This window comes from Physcomitrium patens, chromosome 23, assembly GCF_059467195.1.
Source record: "Physcomitrium patens ecotype Gransden chromosome 23, ASM5946719v1, whole genome shotgun sequence".
NCBI classification, from domain to species: domain Eukaryota; kingdom Viridiplantae; phylum Streptophyta; class Bryopsida; order Funariales; family Funariaceae; genus Physcomitrium; species Physcomitrium patens.
This window is the reverse complement of record NC_143432.1, coordinates 12,249,503-12,272,109: the sequence shown is the minus strand read 5'-3', so window position 1 is coordinate 12,272,109 and position 22,607 is coordinate 12,249,503. Positions and strand designations below refer to the sequence as shown.

The window sequence follows — 22,607 nt, the reverse complement described above, 5'->3', positions numbered from 1 at the left end:
TATTTTTCTCCTGAAAATTTGCTTTGTCTGCTTCATCCAAAGCACCTTGCGACCCTCTTTTTCTGTTATTATTATCGTTCAAACCTGATAAATAAATTTAAAATGTAGAAAAAGAAAGAAATAACTTATTATATAGTTGTATAGATAACAGAAACAAAAGTTAACATTAGCTTCAATAAATGTGGATCAAGACTTATTCGCCAAAACTCATGTTCAATTGCATTGAGTAATTTTATTTATTTTATCTATTTTTGTTATTATTGTCATTTTTTTTTTTTGTACCAAATAGTCTGTAGTTAGCACTCGATGTAGTGAGACTTAAAACTTCAGAAATAGAGAGACATTATTTTAACTCTTTGATACTACTGTGATGAGAGCTTAAGTATTCACATCTTTCCTAATTTAATCTTCCGAGCCCCGTAACCATTGTCAAAAATTCGAAGGAAGTCCCCTTTCCCACCGCACGCAACGAGAAATCCTCACAACCACCTTATGAGTTGAGACTTCGATTCATCACCTCGAACTAATGGATGTATTCTGTTCGAGAATACGCTCGGCTGCTGCATCCACTAAACCCTAATGCTAGCCCCGAGGCTTTGTTCCTCTTCGCAGTTTCCTGTGCGCCATGCACTGAGGGGAGTGTGGGGTTTAGCAAGCAAGAGTGTCCTCGGTGCCGCCAATTGGTGGTGGGATCGGCAGTAGCAAGCATGGCGATGGCAGAAGCAGTAGCGAGAGCCGGCAAGGAGTCGTTCCGGACGGGCGTCATAGCGGTGAAATGCGGAATGACGGCGATATGGGACAAGTGGGGCGCTCGGGTGCCCATGACGGTGTTGTGGGTGAACGACAATCATGTGGTGCAGGTCAAGACGGAGGAGACAGACGGTCATTTCGCTCTGCAGGTGCGTCTCTCATGCTTCACCCTTCAAGTTTTCAAGAGAATGGGAGAACGTATAGTGACGTGTTTTTTTTTTTTTTTTTTTTTTTTTTTGGTATGTGGAAGTGGACACTCCGTGTTTCTGAATTATGAGCGCGATTTTTGTGCATCTCCAGATCGGTGCAGGGCAGAGAAAGCCAAAGCAACTAACAAAGCCTGAGTTAGGGCACTTCAGGGCAGCAGGAGTCCCGTTGAAGCAACATCTGGCTGAGTTTCCTGTGACTGAGGATGCACTTTTGCCATTGGGCACCGAGCTTTCAGTGCGTCACTTTAGGCCTGGCCAGTACGTTGACATCGCCGGGATCACCACTGGCAAAGGGTTTCAGGTTGGGACGAACTCTATTGCTCTTGCAATTCATGTGTACAAATTCGAAGGTGGTGGATGACTAGTTTCCAGAGGAAAATAGTTGTAGTGATTTTATAGGTGCTTGTGTTTTGTAACAGGGAGGAATGAAACGGTGGGGTTTTGCTGGTATGCCCGCATCTCATGGTGCTTCACTCTCACATCGAAGTTTAGGGTCCACTGGTGGACGTCAGGATCCTGGCAAGGTAAGTCACCGTTCTGGTCATCTTTCCTTGAGTCAATTGTGTGCTTTCAAGTTGTAACTCTGGATGCATTGTTCATTTCCATCAACTAGAATCTAGTGTGAGTGAAAGTGTATCAATTAAATGGAAGTGGAGCGTATTGATGCTAGATTTAATGGATGGTTTTCAGTACAGGTCTTTAAGGGCAAGAAGATGGCAGGGCATATGGGTGCGGTGAGGAGAACAGTGAAGAATGTATGGATTTACAAGATTGAACCCGAAAGAGATCTTATCTGGGTTCGGGGCCAGGTATTCTAGATGTTTTTTCCTGAAAAGTGCATGTCCTTTCTAATGCATTTGCTGAAATGTTTGAATCTCAACATAGAATAGGTGAAATTTGCGTCTTGCATCATTCTGACCTAAAGTCTTTTGTTTGATGTCAATAGGTGCCTGGGCACAAGGGAAACTTTGTTTACATCAGAGACGCTTTCTATAAGAAGCCAGACTTTTCAGTTGTTCCTTTTCCCACGTATGCGCCAGATGAAGATGACGACCTCTCCGCATTGGTTGCTGATTTTGGTGAAGTTGATCCATTCTTAGAAGAGTAGAACCTTGGAGATCTTTGAAAGTTTCTTTAGCAGATCTGGTAGAGCTAATCTTTGTTACTGAGCATTTCGGTCTCTCCTTAACTTCATCATTTAGGATGCATAGCCATGTGGTGAAGGTCTTACACTGGCGTAAGTTCCTGTTGAGACGGATTCTTCTTACTTCCACATGTGCATAATGAGAATGGCCCAAGAAGTAATTAGTTTCGTTAGGCAGCATTCTGACTCTGCCATGCGGCGCTGAAGAGGAGTGAGAACGTGAGTCTTAAGGATTGTAGACTTACAGTTAAGCTTAAAATCAATTTCTCTTGTGGTGCGACTGTAACTAGCAACCTGAAGACAAGGGGTGGAGCATGGCACACGAAGTGTATATTCAGTCGGTGAAAATGACAAGCCCTTGTTCTGGTACTCGAGTTGCTAGCAAAATAATAGTTGCAGTAGTATTCAATGGAGCTGGAAGGTGGCCACAATGTTATTGTTCTGTGTGCATCGTTATTAGTTTAGGACGTTCTACATGGTGCACCTTGGTCTATTTTTAGCAGCATCATCACGCTCATGAGCAAAGTTACTCATTTGTTCCATTTCCATAATCAAAGAAGTTGCAATGGACCTGGGATTTTGTTCCTTGTATTTGACTCGGTTTGCTTGTCATAAAGTTAATCTATAATTAATTACGACGAATTCCTCTACAACGTATGCAAGACTCTTCTCGCTATGGTGGCTAAATTAAAAGGTTTTGTATGTTATTCTCACCACACAGGTGTATTCTAGAATATCCTCTCAGTTATATACCATGTAAGTATGTTACTCTTCTTTCAATTTTTAGGAATATTTACCAGCCTTTCATTCAGATTCTGGTAATCTAGAGCTTCGAAACCCTCAAATTCCAACACCTCCTATTTGAATAGTCGCTATCAGCAACCTTATAATTCACGGATTCGTTTGGATTTCGAGGCATTACCAACCATTTCATTTCTCCAAGAGAGATCTCATCTCAGGATGCAGAATTGAGGAACACAGAAGGCGCTTCATCTGAAAGTGTCTTGGTCGGAAGTTCCGTGAAGCGAACTTTGAGAGTGAGTTTCGGTTTGCACCAAATTGCACACTCGATCCTAGCAGAGCCCAGAGAAAAGATCCACAGCAGTCGCATGAAATGGCGGCTACTCGCCTCGCCCTACACCTCATTCATCTCGTCCCACACCAGCAATGCCATGCTTCTGTTACTGCGGAGGCGGGTGGTAATGTCCATGATGCCGCCTCATAACTCAACTGCGTTCTGGCGAAGGGCGGCTACATTCCCGCTAGGCATTAGTGAATGTACGAATGAACTCAGAATATGGGTTCTCTTGTGCTACTCTGATTACGTGGATTTCCTTCTGAAGTTCTTTTTATGTAGGTTTCTAGATGGTCTGATTCTGACTTCACCATTCAGAGGTCCACAAGACAACATGGAACGTGTGGTAGTTTTTCCGAGGGATGCGTTCTGAGAATGAGAGTTCGATGATTTGCAACAAAGAATCCCAGAGCGCATGCGGAAGATGATCACTCCACCGCTATTCTAATGGAACAGCGTGAGAATAGGCCTATAACCCTGCTGAAGGTGATCCAAGCACCCTCACGTTGCCCAGAAGCCATAACCTTTTCCCGTAATAGACAAGTGTCAACATATTCAATATTAATTATATGACACGGTTAGAAACCTTGTCAGTGATAAGGTGGTTTCTGTTGCTTTTTCCTTATAACCAGAATTGAGGAGAACATTCGAATTTTTCCCACTTTGGAAGGAAGGCTTTGCACTTGAATCAATAAGTGGTTTATAACCTCGTATAACGCTAGCTAAGCTAAGGGAGGTGATCTGTCTTCGTTTATCTGAAACTTGAAATTATTAAGTTCCGCCTTAGAGAATTCATATACAGAAAACACTCAAGGGAGAAAATTCGGGGACGAACGAATAAGCTTCCATGTGTGACAAATTCTACCTGAAATCGTTTGTCATACCTTACATCAGCTCTGGCTCAAGCCGAGATGTTAGTTCAGCAGTATATTGGTGTGAAGAATAATGTAGGTGTGTATCGATAAATGAGAAAATCTCAGAACAATGATTCTGGTCGTTTCACTCGGACGTCAGTAGTCTTTGCAGATTCACAGTGAGATTGTAGCGAACGACAGAGAGATGTAGGGAGCTATTAACAACGTTTGGAAGCTACCGTCTGCAGATTTCAGTTCCGGGAGTGTAAGACAGGACTGAAAATCAGGTTAATCGTTCCGTGTTCTCAACATTCGGTCGGTATATTCAGTAATCTTTAACTGTCTACGATGTCATTTCCAAATAAGCTGTCTGTCCCTGAGACAGGATTGACTAGTTTGCATTTCTCAATGGAGTCAACATCAGGCACAACAAAGCAAAGCAAATACAGGTCTAAATTGCATTCAAGTATCAATTAGATCATCAAGCTTAACTTGACAGCACAAGTTCAGGTGCATGTTCACAACAATTTATAACAAGTCGGCATCATCAGATACTTCTCTTCGAGACGAAAGGGAGGTAAGGAATCGAGAGGAGGACAAATTCACTAGGACGGTAACACCACAACGTGATGATTCATTTATAATGCGCATATTGCAGCTCTGGAGTCACACGCTCTCCTTGACATGAACATCTGAAGCAAAACCCACCGCCTCCGAACTACAGAGGACCCCATCTGACCTAGGAACGTGTGCACCAGGCCTAGAACCTCAAATCTAGCGCCAGGTCTAAATATCAAAATCAGCTCAGCTTCATTCAATATGTGCAGCCACGCATCAAGGCACTCAGTGCAGTATTGTTTTCTATACTAGTGTCCACATGTATCCCCTACCTGCATCGCAGCCAGGAGAGTCGATTCCAAGGATGTCGAGGTTACAGAAGGAGACTAGGATGTTTTCTGACCGGTTACAATCAATCAGAAATAAAGAATCAATCGAGTAAGTAAGTGAATGGGAATCAGTGATGCGCTACAGTTCTAAATCTAGATGGATACCTGTAAATCCTTGACCCATGGGTCAAGGGGCTTGCCTATGGAGTAGACCACGAACCCAATCTTGCGCATCTCCTCAACGTTAAGAACATTGCGGCCGTCGAAAAGGAACGCGGGCTTCTGCATGTTGTCGTATAGTTTTTGGTAGTCGAGCTTCTTGAACTCATCCCATTCAGTGATGATACAAATGCCGTGGGCATCCTTGCATGCTTCATATGCATCCCACACTACGGAGACTTGCTTGAATGCGGTGGGGCTCTGGGGCTGCAAGTGCTGGGGATGGTCCCAGTCGAATTTGTTCATGGCCAAGTCGCGCTTGATTTGATCCTCAGTGACCTGGGGGTCATAGATGCTGAGCTGAGCCTTGTCACCAAGAAGGCCATGACAGACATCAATGGCGGGAGTTTCGCGGGTGTCACCAGTGTCCTTCTTGAAAGCAAACCCGAGGATGGCAATCTTCTTACCCGAGACCGTGTTGAACATGGAGGAGACAACACGCTTGACGAATCTCGTCTTCTGATAGTCGTTGATCGACACTACCTGCTTCCAGTAGTGGGCGACTTCTGGGAGGCCATTGCACTCGCAGATGTACACGAGGTTGAGGATATCCTTCTGGAAGCAAGACCCACCAAATCCAACGCTTGCGTTCAAGAACTTGGGGCCAATACGAGAGTCCTTGCCGACAGCGTAGGCAACCTCACTCACGTCAGCGCCTGTGGACTCGCACAAGGCGGACATGGCATTAATAGAAGAAATCCTCTGGGCCAAGAAGGCGTTGGCGGCGAGTTTGGAGAGTTCAGCGGACCACAGGTTAGTGGTGATAATGCGGTCCTCAGGCACCCAGTGAGCATACACTGCCTTTAAGGCCGCCACAGCCTTCTGCCCCTCGGGGGTCGTGCGCCCTCCGATCAGAACACGGTCGGGCTTCTCCAAATCTTCGATTGCGGTACCTTCAGCCAAAAACTCAGGGTTCGACAAGATCTGGAAATTAATCCCCTTGTTGTTGTGTGTTAGAATCTTCTCAATAGCCTCGGCAGTTTTCACCGGCACGGTCGACTTCTCAACCACGATCTTGTCACTCTTGGAAACGTCAGCAATCATACGCGCAGCGCTTTCCCAGTAGGTAAGATCCGCGGCCTTGCCGGCTCCCAATCCCCTGGTCTTCGTGGGTGTGTTCACAGACACGAACACAATGTCGGCCTCCGCAACGTGCTTCTCCACCTCGGTCGAGAAGAACAGGTTCTTTCCTCTGCACTTCTTCACCACCTCGTCTAACCCTGGCTCGTAAATCGGCAGTTCATCGCTGTTCCAGGCCGCAATCCTGGGCTTACTAATGTCCACCACCACGACCTCAATATCCGGACACTTCAAGGCAATCATGGCCATGGTTGGCCCACCGACATAGCCAGCACCAATGCAGCAAATCTTCACCATCTTGCCCGGCTATTCAAGACTAACACCAGCGGTGTAGAGATATATCTGAAGAGATATAGCTTCGCAGAGTAAGAACGAGGCAACGACGGTGAGAAAGCAACAATGCGTTAGTCCGGGATGGCTGCAACAGAGCGACAAACAGCCGAGCGACCAGGAGACCCTTCCGAGGCGAGGAGGGGGAGGAAGGAAACATAGAAGCAACAAGAGCTGGAGTCGGGGAAGAAAGGTATGGGCCGAGGAGACCTTGTAAGGCGGGTTACTTTTAAAGGCGATCTAACCTTTAAAGGCGACCCGCATCGGCGGTTGTAAATCTGGGATTGCACTGCTTTGGGTTTCGGGCCCACGTGGTTTTAGGGGGCCACTCGTGGGACCTTTGTGCCTCGGGAATCGCAATGGGGTCATGGGGTGCCTTCTCCATTGGTTCCCTGGAGCATTCGTGACAAGGCTGGGTCCCAAACGCGGATATAGGATCCCCTCTCCCACGCCGTTGTTTGTCCGACAGTCAGGTTCCGAGCTAGAACTGTCGACCTCAGAGTTCTAGTGAGAAGTCTCGTTAGTTCAAATCGTGAAAGAGACGTGCCCATCGTTGTTGAAGCCCCATGATGGTCGAGAACCGGGTCGAGGGGAGAGCGTTCCCGCGTTCCCACCATCCTACAAACGTGCCACGTTGGCCACTTAGGCTCTCTCCCCTGGCGTTCTGGCCCGCCACCTCAGCAGGGAGTAAATCGGTGATGGTATAGTAACCCTCGGAAAGGAGATCTGGCAGATTACGACCTGCAGGCTCGTGGGAATCTCGGGAAGGGTTCTCAAAGAAGGGGAACGAGAAGGGGAACCTAAAGGGGAACGCAGATCTGGAGCGTGTTCCTCTGTAGCGTGCGAGCAATGAGTGGCCGCTAAACGTGGTCACATGTAACAGTAGGCATGAGGCGGAATGGGGTCTCCAAAACTACTTTTACGTTTACCTTTACCTTTATATCAGAAGCCTTGAACAATAGTGCGCAGTGTGAATGGGGTCAATTTGCCAGGTTTTGGGAGCCAAACAGAACCAGAGATGCCACGTACCCACCTACAAAATCGCGGGTTGGGAGGAGGGGTGCAGCCCGTGATTGGCGTCCACCCGCTCTGCACCTCCACACAGGGAATCAAAATAGTTTGAGAGGAATTTCGAGGACTTGGTGCTACGGAGAAGGGAAAAAGGTTGCGATTATCTTTGGTCACGAAAAAGCTGATTCGGATTCTGAAAAAGTTTGAGATCTCTACATGTATGCCACCTGAAACCGAATTTGAACGAATTTATTACATGCATGGTACCTTCTACTTTACTACTCATGGCTTTGTCAATCAATCATTCACTATTAATTAATTAATACCATCATATTTATAGTTGTAAAATAAGCGTAAGTTGAATATTTGTCCTTAATTTTAACTATAGTATATTGATAACATTATTTTTCAATCTTCAAGTGGACCAATTGCTAGTTAACAACAGCTTTAACCATATTTACTGTTATGTTTTGACAAGTCAAGGTTTTGCTTTATATTGATTTTTTGTTTGAGATTTTAGTCCTGAGGTGGAAATTGAAAAGGTTGGCTTGTTCTAAAAGCAAAGTTATAGTCATTACGACGTATTATTGAGCTGAATATTATATTATTTTTTATAATTATAATATGAATTAATATTGGTTTGTTAATGCATCAAGAAAACATATTAATATTCTTTTTTAAAAATAATAAAAATTGAATCAAATTTTTATTTTTTAATATTTTATTTTATTTTCAAAGTAATTTTATATAGTTGATAGGAAATACATATGTTAGAGAGTGTTACAAAATATTTATAATTAAATATTATTTTAGTTGTAATAAATATTTTATTATTCTTAAAGCTTTATGTAGTTTCTATTTGTCCTACATTTATTTTGTATGTATTAATAAATGAGGTTATTATCATAAAATTATGTTGTATGATGGTACTATTATAATATATTTTTTTAATGGTACACTAGAAAATAATTTTGGTTCTTAAGGATGTTGATTTTTATAATGCTTAAAAACTATGCTTTTGCAGAGATCTCATTAAATATATATACATATATATTTACATACATACATATATACATAAATATATATATATACACCTAGAAATCCATTTCTAAATATTGTGATCTAAAAGATACATAAAGTGCCTTGTTTGGTTAAGAAGAGTTGTTCTTTTGAAGCACTTCTCTTTGGACTTAGTATAAAAGTGATAAGAGGACATAAAATGGACAAAATTATTTTTCTTCTATGATATCAAATCTTGCAGCTCATATCTTAATTCTATAAACATTGGTAAGTGTAAAATATTTGATGTTATTTATCTACTTTTTTGTAAACATTTAAAGTAATTTTTGATATAATCTCTCTAATTTCAACAAAACTATTTAAAAAAAAAACCCAACATAAATCCTAAGGAACAATACTATTCACACCATACAAGAAAAAAATACATTCCACCTCATTATTTCCTTTCATGACCCTTTTGTTGATTTTTCCAAATACAAAGCCAACCAAGAAATACTTCTGAATCTCAACCAATCACGAGCTTTAAAAGTCACAACCCATCACCTTCTCTCGTAAAAATTACCAAAGTTAGCTATCTAAGTTTTTTTTCCCAGAAACTAGTTGCAGTATAATTGGCCCCAGAATTATTTTTCAGTATTCTGGGGTCTCACGCTTTCAGATTGAGAGAGAGAATCGACATATTCATGGGAAACCTCATGCATACAGTTGACTGGCAGCCTGGGGAAGATTTACAGTTCTGTCTCATCATTGGCTGCAGTATAAAGTACCTTAATAGAGTTATACTCCAGCACTCAATTGTTCCATGATGTTTTTCAAGGATTCACCCACTGTTCCAGGTCTTCCTATCATTTCCAACAGCTGATCAAAGTACCAAAATCATTGCTTTCTTTAAAGAATATTTGACCTCCAGTTAACCGAGGTTGTAGAAGCAAAAAACATAACATTATCTGTATAATTCGTACGGTGACAATACACAAAAAGATAAGACTGTGGCAAGCATGGCTAAGTGATATTCTGAGGCTAATCCTCAGAGATGGAAAACAATACCACTGGAACAGTCATCTGATTGATTTGATGTCTCATCAGATGAGAAACAAACTGCATTATACCATGAAAGCTCATGCATGTAGTAGTGTGCCACGCCACTTCTGTGAAGGCTGTGAAGTCCTAGTGATAATGAGGTAGTAAAGCCAAAAGATAGCAAGAATGCGAGATTTGGTAGAGAGATTAACTCCAAGAATGCCTAGACCCGAGGCTGTCCAATACCAGCAAGTACAAACAAAGATATTTGTCATAGAAGTTTCCTACAGACCAAGTTCACCTTGCTTTTTACAATATCTGTTATCTATGAAGTATCACTTCAAAGAACAGAGATGGTCCAACATAACACAAAAACAAATCTTCTTCCAGCGACAATTAGGAAGCCCTACCTAAACTACTAGACTGTCATTGAATGAAATCAAGAGGAACTTGCTTCTACCTGGTAAGATTTAGATATCTCGTAAACGAACCCTTCGCGGGCCCTTCTTATCCTCGCTGGGAAGGAGCTGCAAACGCTTGGAGCGCAGTATATCATCCAATGAGTTGTGTTGCACATGAAGCAAGAACTTCTTGCCCATGCGTAAGATGTCAAGGGAGCTTGGATATTCTACAACGACTTCCCCCTTCCGATTCAAGATCCTGGGCCCTCGAGAAAACTGCCTGATAATTTTTCTAGCGGAACAGCCATGTTTGCTTCCAAGAGTGAACAGTGCAGACCACCGCACTTGGTGGTCTACTAGCCTACGCACCTTCTGGAAATTATCACAACATCGATAGTAGCTCAGAAGACAGGTCCCCAAAGCGGCAAAGTAAGAAACAATAGCCTCATCAGAAGAGCTTAACATGGAAGTGAGCACAGTCGGAAGCGCTTTACTAGGCTGCAAAATTCCCTTAATGCGCAGCTTCTCGGTGACGATTTCCATAGGTGCGAGTAGTTGCAGAGGTATCACGCCTTCATCTTGCTCCCTTGGAGCTCTAGGTTGCGCCCTCTCTATAGCTTTTGTCCTCTTTTCATATGCTGTTTCATCTTCAAGATATTTCTCCATAAGTCTCGTGAGACGCTTGTGAGCACGGAGTATTGGTTCAGGTAAACCAGTGCTCGGGGCATCAAAAAATACCTCCTCTTCTTTGTCCAGTATACGCTGAATTGCATCTCGCGTCTGTCCCCTGTCAATCTGATCAATAACAAAATTACTAGCCAATTCTTGTGATTTCTTGTGCATAGCCTGCTTAGCGATTTCCCACGACTGCAGCTTCTGCTTCGTTTTTTTCAAGCCAAATGCCCACGACTGTAGAGCTAGATCCTTCAATTCATTGTGCCAGGTATCAGTGCGCACTTCGGCCATTCTTTGAAAGCGGATCTTGCTTCGCCTGCGTTTCTCAATTTCTTTGGAAAAACGCCTTCGTGTTTTGTTATCTAAAAGCCCAGCTATCCGCGTCCCCAGGAACACCACGGAACCACTTTGAATGTGCACATGAGATGCAAGGCCAACTTCTAAGTGAAGCTCTGTCCTCAAAAAATTAGCTATTCGGGATTTGATGATTTCCACGTCCTCCCTTGAACCTCTCACTCCCAACAGGAACTCTGAACCATGACGCATGTAATGCAAGCCCACACGATCCTTCTCCATGGTTTTGTCTGATATTTTATTCTGTGAATCCACAACTACGTCGGGAGCTTCCTCTATTTCGAGTTTGCATGGAAATTTCATTCTGATTGATGATCTTGGCAGCAACAAAGAATTTGGCCCGACAAGCAAGAGATGGTAGACGCCTTTCCTGAAATAAAACAAGTACTTCGGCGCACCTGCAATTCTGATATGTGGAAGTCTCTTGAGGGACGTCGGATGGATGCTTGTCCGAGAGGAAGGATGGAGGGTATATACATACGGCTTGGAAACACCCGACTCCCCAGATGCTCTCCTGTGCATTCCTGGGCCGAGCCCAACATCAAAATCTTAACCAAGACATGCGCAAAAAACTATCGCAAGCCGAGACATGACCTGACTTGCATTGCTCCCTACCTCGTAACCAACCAGGACCAACTGAAGTTAGAAATGAGAATCTATCTGTTCAGATCAGCAGAATACCTCGGTTAAACTCTATAGCGTAGCTGCTCCTTTCTGCAGCAACACTCGAAGAAGCCCTATCATCCTTCAGTAAACCACTTGCAGTCTTCGAGTCTCTAGACTGTTCTGTACAGAAGAGAAGTTCGTCAATAGCCTTCATGAACTCTAGAACGCAGGAGATACAATCTATCCCTACCGACACAACACAAAGCAACGCGGAAGTTCTTAAGGGATCAATTAGGCGTGCAATTCAGCGAGCGCATTGCGTACCTCCTCTAGTCCAGGGAGCAGGGACGGAGAATCCGCAGCGGGACACAAACGAGGAAATGAAAGCAAAGCCACATTGTCCCTCTTGTCCTCCCACGCATGGCCGCCATTGAGCCACACACTAGTCCTCGGTACTCGGGCTCCCCAAACTTCCCCAATTACTATAGCCCTGCTCTTCATCGTTGCAGCACCCACCCGAAATGACTCCCGGCCAGCTCGCGCCAGCAGATCCACCATGTTGCTGCTGCCGATCTCTCACTCGGCAGCAACCTATCAAATTCACGGAGTCAATCTGTGGCTTGCAATTGCTACGCCTAGAGAAGCAAAACTCCAGCACAGAGCATGGAAACCGAATTAGGGCTCAGGGCTTTGAGGATGCACAGAGTCGAATGGAAGTGGACGTAGAAATACATATCATGCATCCACTTTTGGTGAGTCTGGTGGATGAGACGGCTCGACAAACGAGGCTCATCTCACTTGTGGTCCAAATTTCGATACTGTGTCGACTGTGGGTGCTGGTCTGAGCTCAATTCGGTTTGAAGGTGGTGGGTTCATTTCAGCGACACCATCAAGGAACTCTTGATCGTCGAAGAAGAGCAGCGACTGTTTGAGGTAGGGCGAGATGTAGCGGCTTTTCCGGGAGTTTTTTTATTAGGGTTGCAGTGTGTCAGCTGAGCTAGTCCTTGATGAGTCTGTTTTGTCCGTTGTTTCGACATTGCTAGAGTGCCGTGTATGGTTTTCGATCTAAGCTGTAGTCCGTAAGTTAATGAGTCGAGTTGTTTCTGATGCAATTGTGGTGATTGAGTTAGGTCGGTGGTTTGCGCGTTCGTCTTCTTTTGGGGCAATTGATGAGTGATAGTGAGATTGAGGTCTAGAGGGAAGGCTTTGGATTTTGCTAGGGTGAGGGGAAGTGGTCAGCAGAGCTGAAAGTCTTCTTTTTTACATGGTGTGGCTATCTTTTTCTGTGTGCTTGTTCAGATTCGTGCACCTTGGCTGAAACTCACAGTGCTCCACTCGAACCAGCGGTTTGTAGTTCACAGTCTTCAGCCGTGTATAGTGAATTGATTAGAATCGTTATCTATATTTGTTCGCTCAAATCGATCAATCTTTTTATCTGTGTAACAGACAGTTGGTCTACATGTCCCTTCAAATTATACCTACAGAATTCAACCATCTTCAATCACATGGCAGTGTAGGATTTTTGTACCTATGCTGTATTTCCAATAGACCTTAACAGTCCATCGAGAATCTAGTTTGCCTTTTCTGGCTGCCTTCACGTGGACTTGTGCCAATTAGTGTTTGTTGGTTAGGTAAATTGAGACCTCTGGCTTTCGCTCTTGATTTGAAAGTGGATGATATTCCATGCAGATTCATGTTGGTGGCATTGGAATAATTCCATCTCCTCAATTGAGTATGATAGGAGTAGTTGACATGGAGGTTCCTGCTACAAGCAGTGGTGATATATCATCAGCAATGGAAGATTTAACAGTAGATTCAAAAGAGGTAGGAGATGGAAGCTCACAAACTGACACTACCCATGAGGCGCTGTTCTATGTACTTCCTTATTTAGGTCTCCGAGAGCTTCTAACGCTTGAGACATTAAGCAGGCGGCTACGGGATTTAATTAGAGGGGATCCATTATCATGGCAACAATTACTCGTCGACGCCCCTTCGAACAAAAATTTCACAAATGTCGAACTCGTGAAGCTGACAAGTCGAGCGCAAGGTCGTCTCCAGTCTCTCAGCTTAGTCAAGTGTTTGAAAATATCTGAAGAAGTTGTGGAGGCAGTCCTAGTAGCAAATCCTTTGGTTCACAAGGTATTCACAGCCTGGGCAACCTCTGTAATTTGTAACCTGGAATATTTTCTACAACGAATTCGTTTTCTAATCTAATGTCTTCACACCTGTGCTGATGTTATTCCAGCTTGGTCTTGCTGGATGCACCGGGGTGAGTGCGGAGGCAATACTAAGAATGGTGAAGTTGCAAACAGATCGTCGTTCTCCCGACTTCCCTGGCTTGGTTCAGCTCCGCATCCAAGGTTTGTATGGTATTACAACTGAGATCTACAACAGTCTTCTAGCAATGATGCAACCTTCAGAGAACCTCTCCAGCGCTTCAACTCCTCAATACTTCAATAGAGGAGAAACGTCTCCACCCTTCGACGAGGACCGCGCAATTGACATCGAGATTTGCCCCAAGTGCGGAGGAGCAAGGCTAGTGTTTGACTGCACGCGACCCACATGCCAGGAGCGCAGAAACAACCCCCTCTATCAGTGCCGCGGATGCTACCTGTGCATTGCACGGTGCGAGGAGTGTGGGATGTGCATTGACACAACTGAAGAGGAGAATGGCGAAACTTTTTGCCTGGAGTCCCTGTGCCAGTCTTGTTGGCTCCAATCCCCCAAGTGCTCAGAATGCAACCGTGCTGGATGCAGCTATCATGTCTCCTTGTCACGCAAATTCGAAGATGGCAGCTTCATTTGCGATATGTGCCTTCTCAATTCAACTGGTCCTGAATCTGATGAGTGATCTCCTCATTCATCTCTGAACCTGGCCTGTGTCATTTCTGTATTGATTCCAGTGCTACTTCGCTCCACGTTTGCTGCAATCACAGCTGGACATTCAGCTCCGTCTTTGTGGAGTCTGAATGCATAGTAACATAAGTTTGTAATATTCACGTACATTTGTAGCAATTCCATCAGCCATTTGATACCTTTCTGCCTGTATGGGATTCGAATGTGCACCGAATTTGTGCATCTGCTAGATTCTAGGGTGGTGTCGGCACCCAATGCAACGACTGTGATAAAGATTGGTTCCTTTTTTTTATAGTTTGTAGTCATTTATTTTATTTTTGTGATTCCTTATTTGTTGGGTTGATTTAAATCTCTTCAACCAATCATTCATGAGCTAGTTTACAACAGTTTTTGCATGTAGAACTGTGATCTGAACACTGGTTTGTTTGTCTCTGGTAGGCAAACAGAACCAGCCTTGATTAAAGTTGGCAAGGGAGGCGTACTGCACAAATTTCCATGCTAATTAATATATATATATATACACACACACGGTTGAACTTTTGCTAATTAGTACAATCTATTCCAGTGGGAGGGATTAATTAGTAGAGGATATTAGTTGTCAGAGTATGGGTAGGATTTGGCATTGTGACATGTGACTTCTCCCGGATTGTACATGTGATGTGTCAGAAATAATCACTTTTGATATAAAGACTTATCCTTGGACTTTCAAAGTCTAGACACCCTTCAATTTGTTTATACTTCTTCACTTTGTTAGCTCTATCTTCTTTCACTTCTCCCTCTCTCTTCTCTTCCAACACATCTCACGTCAAGTTTTTAGCAATGTCACATTTCTAAGAAATTTAACCAACAAAGAGCAACTACAACTATGTGGGTACAATCCCATTCTAAATTTTTTTGGAAAGACTTGGTTAAATAAACAAAGTACCAAGTTAGTATGACCTAAATTTGATTTCAAGGCACTTTCAACAATATTTTGAAGAAAAAAAGTGAATATAAGAATATAGAATATTCTAGGCTAATAGAAAAATAACCCATATAGTTATTTTTTTTTTCCAAATTAGACATTGTTCTTGCAATCTAGGTGCTTCAATGTTGAGCTTATTGAGTTTCATTGTTACATGATTCGATAAAAATAAAAATAAAAATACAAAATTATACTGACTAATTAGGCCTTGATAAGGCCCTTGAATTTTCTAATAATTTACAATCTAAGTTCTATGATCATCACAAATTTAAAAGAATAAATTTGCATGGTGAGACTGACTTTGCTAATAGTACAAGAATTGAACTTAAAGAAGCAATCAACCACCTCCTATTGCACCACAATATATCAATTGCTATTCTATTTTGTAAAAGAAGCACAAATTGGACATGAGAAGATTTTAAATGAAAATTTTGTTGTCCTTATACATACGAAAAAAGAATTGACAACAATATGATCATTGATAATAATAAACTACAAAAAGTATCCATGTCCAAGGAAGAAAAACTTAATTGATTGCAAAGTATAATCCAAATGCTTGATGTGACAAAAAAATGATCTTATCATATTAATTTTTAATATCTATATTAGTTATTAAATATTAATTATTTTCCATACTACCACATCTATTTTTTGACAAAGTATCAATTATTAAAGAATATTGATTTTAGGAGATTTGTTTCTAAAGGTTCAACTATATATTTATATTCTAATTTATCAATATATTATAAATTAAAACTTGAGTCAATTCTCAAGTGCCATACTTAGCTTTTATTATTCAAATTGAGTAGATTGTTTAAGTACCAATTTTTTACAAAATGCAACAAAATTGTACACTTCATTGTATTTTAATATAAAATAGTGTCAATTTGATTGATATATTAACAAGACATAAACTTGTTAACATATTAAGCAACTAAGGTTGTGTAAAGAAGTTGTAAAAATATGTCAAATTGATAGAATATTAATATCTCAAAGCATTAAAATTAAGTATTTTAATATTAATATCTAAAAATAATATTATGTAAAAAAATACAACATAAAATAAAAATGCTTGTCAAAAAAAATGACATAATCAAATACCATAACTGAAAATAGAGGTGAGTTGGAATGTTTTGTTTCAAATCAATGATTGAGTATACAAAATAATATCCATCTTATTCAATCATAATAAATATTACTATTATATCAATATTGTCACCATCCTAAAAGTTGAATTACAATGATTATCTTTGCTCATACAATTCCTCTTGCTCCCATACATTAATGAATGTAATAGGATATTTGTATTGTTAATGCATAGAGATGGATAGTTGGAGTCATTTTTGGGTAATTTTTAGAATTGAAGCTAGGTTGGTGGTCTATATAGGATCTACCATGGAACATTCTAAAAGAACTTAGGACAATTATCTAGGTAGAATCTACCATTAGAAACATTCTAGAAAGTTCTAAGATGGTTGGATAAAGTATAAATAGGACTAGCCAAGGCCATTTGGTTATTCAATCAAGTATGGCTTTGATTCATTTCTCTTAGTTAAGTTTGGTTTGTATTTTTTTTTTTTTTTTTTTTTTTTTTTTTTTTTTGTTTTTTGTTTTGTTTTGTTTTGTTTTGTTTTGTTTTGTTTTGTTTTGTTTTTTTTTTTTTTTTTGTTTTTTTTTTGTTTATTTTCTTTTGTTATGTTTTGTCTTTTATTGTTCCATTTTGTTTAATTATGTTTGATTTTGTTTTGGTTTGCTCTATCTTACATTGTGATGGGATTTATGTTGATGTAGTTTAAAAGAATTTTAGATCTTAGAGAGAGTTTTGTCTTGTTTTATTGATATTAGAGTGAGTATTAGTTTATTCTTTGGTAGTATATTGATAGCTACTATTTAATTGAATGTTAATTATTATAGTTACATTGAGTACTATTTTGATAGTATGACAAGCTACTTTAAAGAAGTCAGCTGAAAAAAGAGAGGACATTATGGTAGTAGAATCTTGTATGGAAATTGTACCATAGAAGATATAGCGCAACTATCTCAAATAGAGGCTTAGATACAACACTTCTTAGATTAAATAGCTATTTTACAAGGGCTAATAGAAGCCTCTAAGGCAAGGGAATTGACATTTGCGAGACTGAAATTAAACAAGCTTGATTTATATTCTAGAATATATATAAATCAAGGCCAATTCACAATCTTGAGGTTCACCAAGTTAATAAAGAAGCGGAGTAAAGAAACGAGGCTTCCCAATTATAGTACCAAAGACGAATATTGGGGATAGCTATTATTTTTCAAAGAAAAATGGCATGGCCTTTGACAACTATCAAAAAGATCGATTGGTGTGTCTAATATGTCAACTAAGAAGACAACCATGTTGAGTGCTTGTGGATTGCAGCTCTATAAAAAATTACATCTTAATTGGGATTATTGACCGATTTGAGATTAAAATCAAGATGATTAAAAGAAGAAGTATATACCTAATAGATGATTGAAAGAACACATTCAATGAGACATATGAAGAAGAAATTTTGAGGTTGAATGACACATATGCTTTGAGAGAAAAATTTAAGATAATAAAGCTTAGATATGATGTTATCTTTGATATGCCATGGCTAGAGGTGAAAAATAAACAAGTTGATTGGCTAGTAAGGATGTTCTTCTTCAATGATGATAGATGCAAGGTGACTCTTTGTGCCTCTATATTGAATAAGGTAGAAAAATGACCTACAGTTAAATACTTACTTGTAGGGATAACTTTAATGAAGAAGCAAATATAGCATAAGCAATCGATATGTAAGGTGGTTCCAAATCTTTTCTTAGTGGTAGGAAAGACAATTAAAAGGAGAAAAACATATAAAGCAACTTATACGTGAATATTAAGATATCTTTTGAACTAACTTAACTAATCGCGTGCCACTTGATCAAGGTACCCTCTTTCAAATAGAACTATTACTCAGAGCTAAATTGATAAGTCGGCCAATTTATTATCTAATACCAAATGAACTTAAAGAGTTGTAAAAGACATCAAACGAACTCTTGGAAAAGGACCTCATTCAAAAAAATACATTGCCATAGGAAGCACCTATACTCTTTGTACCTAAAAATGATGGTGGACTTTGGCTTTGTATTGACTATTGATGCCTCAATAAATAGAATGTCAATAATGTATATTTACTTATATGCATAGATGATCTTCTTGATCAATTTTGAAGTGCAATCATCTTTAGAAAATTGGACCTTTAGAATAGCTATTAGAAAACACCTATTTCAAAAGATGATATAAAAAAGATGGCATTTTGTACATGCTATAGACATTTTAAATGGCTTGTTTTACCTTTTGGCCTCACCAATACTCTGGCCTCTTTTATGAGTCATATAAACAAATTATTTTGAGACATTTTAGATAAATATATAATTATCTTTATTGATAATATTTTAGTCTATAATAAAATCCTTGCATAGCATGAATAATATTTATGGGAAGTGTTGTTCTAACTACAAGATAGTTGCTTCTACTGCAAGACATTAAAGTGTGAACTTTGGAAGTTGGAAGTCATTTTTTTGGAGCAAATAGTATCCTCTAAAGGCATGCATATGGAACAAGATAAAGCAAAAGTGCTAGAAAATTGGCCAACCTCCTAAGATCTTTTGAAGTCTGCTCATTTTTAAACCTTCTTAGATATTATTGCCATTTCTTTTGGCAATTTGCACACATTGATACCTCACTAACAAGGTAATTAGAGAAGAGTGGCTCATTTGAATGGAAATTAGAGCAGCAAAGTGCCTTCAATAAGTTGAAAGAGACACTCATAATTGCTTTAATATAGCAATCGTATAAATCCAACCTTCCTTGTATACTTGACATTGATACTTTTGACTTTGCTATTGGGGTGGTTTTTTAATAAAATTTTGGTAGGAGCCTTCAATTATTGGTGTATGAATCACTCAAGCTTACAAAGATAGATTGTTGTTGTGATATAATATTGCTACTGAATAAAAAAAAGAAAGAAAATATTATATTATGGAAGATCTTATTTTTAAATATTAGAAAAAATTATCTTAAAAATATAGATAATAGTCATAAAGATAGTAAAACTAAAGAGTGTTAATACTGCCTTTTTGAAAAATAGGCTTCTATTTACTATGTAGGACCATAAATAAGGCAAAAGAAAGTATATTAAAAAATTAAATAATATAGGCATATGTAGGAAAGAATTGAGAGTAGATTTTAGTAAAATTTACCTCAAGAAGCCAAGAATTGATACTTAGAAAGGATCTCTTGTTAACGCGGGTTAAAATTAGATTCCAAGGCACAAAACCATGCTTTTATGGTGACTTTAAGGTTTTTTTGATAGATTAGAGAGCAAATTTTGAGAGAAAACTTAAAAAGAAATTTTTAGGCATTAATTTTATATGAATTGACTCAATATTTAGTTTTTGAGAGATTTTCAAAATTAATAATGTTCTTAGTTGGTTTAGATTTTGAGAAATAAAATGTGTTTATGAAGTTGAGGGTTTCTCGAGTTTTTGGTGTGTATATAAGTGAATTTCGGATAATGTGTTGATGTGGTAGTTGTTAATATGTGAAGAAATTTTAAAGTCAATCAAATGGTTAAATCAAGATGTATGAAGGTTTTTGTGGATTGAAGTCTCAAAAATTGGAGTTTGAGGGTTGGTAAATATTTTTAAGATCTTCAATGATTTATCAATTGGATTAAAATGATAATTTTTTTTGGTATGGATATTAGATTCAATTTTTAATATTTTAGATGAAATTTGGATATAAATAAATAGTTGAAGAAGGAAATATTGGCACTAAAAATTCAACATTTAGATTGGAGTAGGAGGCCATCTAACACCCGATTGGATTATCTTGCATTTCTCTCAACTGATAAGTTTGATTGATTTCATCTTTCTTATGCTTATTCTTAATTAAGATGTTAAAAAGTATACAAATTTTGAATTTATATCAATAATTCAATTATTAATTGTTGAAGTTCTATTTGCTATAGAATTTATTAAGAATTTTTTTAAAGATCTAGGATTTGATTAGGATTTGATTTTGGATTTGGTCTAGAATTTGCTTAGGATTTGGTTTAGAACTTGTTTAAGTTTTATTTAGGATTTAGGATTTTATTAGGATTTCATTAGTATTTGATCTAAGATTTGATTAAAAATCAATTAAGATTTTATTAGGATTTCATTTAGGATTTGGTTAAGATTCAATTAAGATTTTAATTAGGATTTGAATTAAGATTTGACTTAAGATTTAGTTAAGATTTAATTGAAGTTTTAATTAAATATATATTAAAAATTTTATTTTTAGTATTTCTTTAGAATTCTTTATGTTTCTTTTGTAACTTTTTTTAAATTTATTTTGGATTGATTAAAGTTTGAACATAGTTATTAAGGTTTATTTAAGATTATTTAAGATTCTATTAGACTTGGTAGGATTGTTCTTATATTTCTACTTATCTTCTACGATTAGCCACTTGATACATTTTCAAATAAGTACACACGTAATATGATAATACAATTACTTTGTATGTGATCAAAAGCAACTGACTATTACACATCTTATAAAAGTATGGCGACACTATCTATTAGAAAAGCCAGTGATTGTTCAAGCTGACTATCAGCCATCCTATATGATTTGCTTTTAGAAAATATGAAATCACAATATTGTCGTTAAAAATAATAATTATAACTCTTTGACATTCAAGTTGAATATAAGCAAGGGCGACAATATATTATGCCAAACAACTTATTGTAGAGACCAAACTTAAAGCATGAATTGGAAGACAAGGCAAAAATCACTACTATTAATAATGTCATTTCAAACCAAACTAAAGAAGTAGAATAGAAAGATATTATTTATTGGGATGCTTATTTTAAGATTATTATCAATGGATTGAAGGTAGGTAATGCATAACATTAAAATCACTCTCTCAATGATAGCTTACTCTATTTCAAGAAGTAAATTTATATACTTGATAATGTGTCATAGATATATATATATATTTATTTTAATATTTATATATATGATTAATTAGAAGTAGGTAAAAGTATATTTATCTTATAATATTTTCTACAAAAGCTTTTTAGAAGCTTTATAGAGGCTATTTTGACTTTATATGTATTTTTAGTTGATTGATAGGATAGAAACTTGATCAAAAAGTTAACCATGTATTAATAGCTTACAAAAAAAATTAATTATGTGGTGTACATAAAAAAAAACTTGCCTTACAAATCAAAATACATGTCTTATTAAGTCAATATATTTTAAAGATCTTATAGGATATTGCCATGTACTTCCTAGTTAAGAATATATATAGAGGCAAGAGTGAAGCCTTCACTCTTGTCAACGCCTTTCTAGTCTTTACTCTTATTTCAAAACTTTTTAGTCTTCTTGTCTTTAACAATAACCATTTTAGATCAATATATTATCATTTTTGAGTAATATTTTAGTCTTTTTAAGTGACGCAATGACCTATTATTATTTTAATTCTTTAAGGTTCATATCCTTGACAATTTGATAAGAGTACTAACTTATTGTTTTTATCTTGTTTTAGAAGTGAGTCGATTATTCTTCTTTAATTGTTGTATTTTGAAGGTTGCACATTACCTATCTTTAAAAAAATTATTTAATTTTTTAATACTAATTTTTTTCTTTGAAGAAAATAGATTATCTCTTTTTGTAGAAATTTTCATTTGATATTAGAAGTTTCAGATTACCTTCATTTAATTTGACTTGTTGATTTATTAAGTTATTTAAAATAGAAAGAAAAATCATGGATGCTACACTTGGTGGAAGTGAGAATAGATTTACAACTATTGTAGATCTTTACAAACTTTTCAACACTCTTAGAGTAGAAATTTCATACATCACCAATGTCAATCATACGAATACTAATCCTATACATATGGAAGAAATGTAGAATCTACAACAAGAAGTTGTGCAATTGAAAGAAGCAAATAGATTGACGTCACAACCAAATCTAAGAAGTTTTGCTTCTATAAATATGAGGGAGACATGGATTAGTATGCCCAATAAGTTTGATGGAACAAAATCAAAATTTTGAGGATTTTTATTTCTATGGAAGGTTGCATTCCTTCCAATACCTTCATGGATTTACTTAAGTTAGGTTC

The 22,607-nt window shown here is 38.3% G+C and overlaps 4 protein-coding genes across 9 annotated transcripts; 2 read left to right on the top strand and 2 right to left on the bottom strand.

Moving 5' to 3' along the window:
• Positions 1-515: 515 nt before the first annotated feature.
• On the top strand, positions 516-2,673 carry LOC112275519 (large ribosomal subunit protein uL3m). Its single transcript, XM_024505938.3, has 5 exons — positions 516-899; positions 1,051-1,260; positions 1,379-1,483; positions 1,655-1,768; positions 1,906-2,673. Exons 1-5 carry the CDS (start codon positions 531-533, stop codon positions 2,065-2,067), a joined length of 960 nt encoding a protein of 319 aa, XP_024361706.3. The 5' UTR covers positions 516-530; the 3' UTR covers positions 2,068-2,673.
• A 1,965-nt stretch (positions 2,674-4,638) lies between these two features.
• LOC112275958 (UDP-glucose 6-dehydrogenase 4) lies at positions 4,639-6,756 on the bottom strand. Its single transcript, XM_024506790.3, has one exon. It carries the CDS (start codon positions 6,513-6,515, stop codon positions 5,073-5,075), a length of 1,443 nt encoding a protein of 480 aa, XP_024362558.1. The 5' UTR covers positions 6,516-6,756; the 3' UTR covers positions 4,639-5,072.
• A 3,021-nt stretch (positions 6,757-9,777) lies between these two features.
• LOC112275950 (uncharacterized) lies at positions 9,778-12,316 on the bottom strand. Of its 2 annotated transcripts, none has more exons than XM_024506765.3 (3): positions 11,960-12,316; positions 11,711-11,810; positions 9,778-11,553 (listed from the first exon to the last, which is right to left on the bottom strand). In XM_024506765.3, exons 1-3 carry the CDS (start codon positions 12,191-12,193, stop codon positions 10,070-10,072), a joined length of 1,818 nt encoding a protein of 605 aa, XP_024362533.1. In that variant the 5' UTR covers positions 12,194-12,316; the 3' UTR covers positions 9,778-10,069. The 2 variants fall into 2 exon arrangements, with proteins under 2 accessions (XP_024362533.1, XP_024362534.1); XM_024506766.3 differs by having other exon boundaries at positions 11,711-11,815; positions 11,960-12,275.
• Positions 12,317-12,427: 111 nt separating this feature from the next.
• On the top strand, positions 12,428-14,783 carry LOC112275951 (F-box protein SKIP28). 5 transcript variants are annotated; one of them, XM_024506772.2, is made up of 4 exons: positions 12,428-12,568; positions 12,935-12,981; positions 13,325-13,774; positions 13,881-14,783. In XM_024506772.2, exons 3-4 carry the CDS (start codon positions 13,370-13,372, stop codon positions 14,484-14,486), a joined length of 1,011 nt encoding a protein of 336 aa, XP_024362540.1. In that variant the 5' UTR covers positions 12,428-12,568; positions 12,935-12,981; positions 13,325-13,369; the 3' UTR covers positions 14,487-14,783. The 5 variants fall into 5 exon arrangements, with proteins under 5 accessions (XP_024362540.1, XP_090102609.1, XP_024362539.1 ...); XM_090246483.1 differs by having other exon boundaries at positions 12,935-13,148; XM_024506771.2 differs by lacking the exon at positions 12,935-12,981 and having other exon boundaries at positions 12,432-12,568.
• The last annotated feature ends 7,824 nt before the right edge of the window (positions 14,784-22,607 follow it).

Coding starts and splice junctions, on each gene's coding strand:
- LOC112275951 (XM_090246483.1), top strand. CDS start 13,095: ATGTCCCTTCAAATTATACCTACAGAATTCAACCATCTTCAATCACAT. Junction 13,149..13,324: donor ATCTTCAATCACATGGCAGT/GTAGGATTTTTG, acceptor TATTCCATGCAG/ATTCATGTTGGTGGCATTGG. Junction 13,775..13,880: donor CAAATCCTTTGGTTCACAAG/GTATTCACAGCC, acceptor ATGTTATTCCAG/CTTGGTCTTGCTGGATGCAC.
- LOC112275519 (XM_024505938.3), top strand. CDS start 531: ATGTATTCTGTTCGAGAATACGCTCGGCTGCTGCATCCACTAAACCCT. Junction 1,484..1,654: donor GACGTCAGGATCCTGGCAAG/GTAAGTCACCGT, acceptor TTTTCAGTACAG/GTCTTTAAGGGCAAGAAGAT. Junction 1,769..1,905: donor TTATCTGGGTTCGGGGCCAG/GTATTCTAGATG, acceptor TGATGTCAATAG/GTGCCTGGGCACAAGGGAAA.
- LOC112275958 (XM_024506790.3), bottom strand. CDS start 6,515: ATGGTGAAGATTTGCTGCATTGGTGCTGGCTATGTCGGTGGGCCAACC.
- LOC112275950 (XM_024506765.3), bottom strand. CDS start 12,193: ATGGTGGATCTGCTGGCGCGAGCTGGCCGGGAGTCATTTCGGGTGGGT. Junction 11,811..11,959: donor TGCTCCCTGGACTAGAGGAG/GTACGCAATGCG, acceptor TGTACAGAACAG/TCTAGAGACTCGAAGACTGC. Junction 11,554..11,710: donor CGCTATAGAGTTTAACCGAG/GTATTCTGCTGA, acceptor GGCTCGGCCCAG/GAATGCACAGGAGAGCATCT.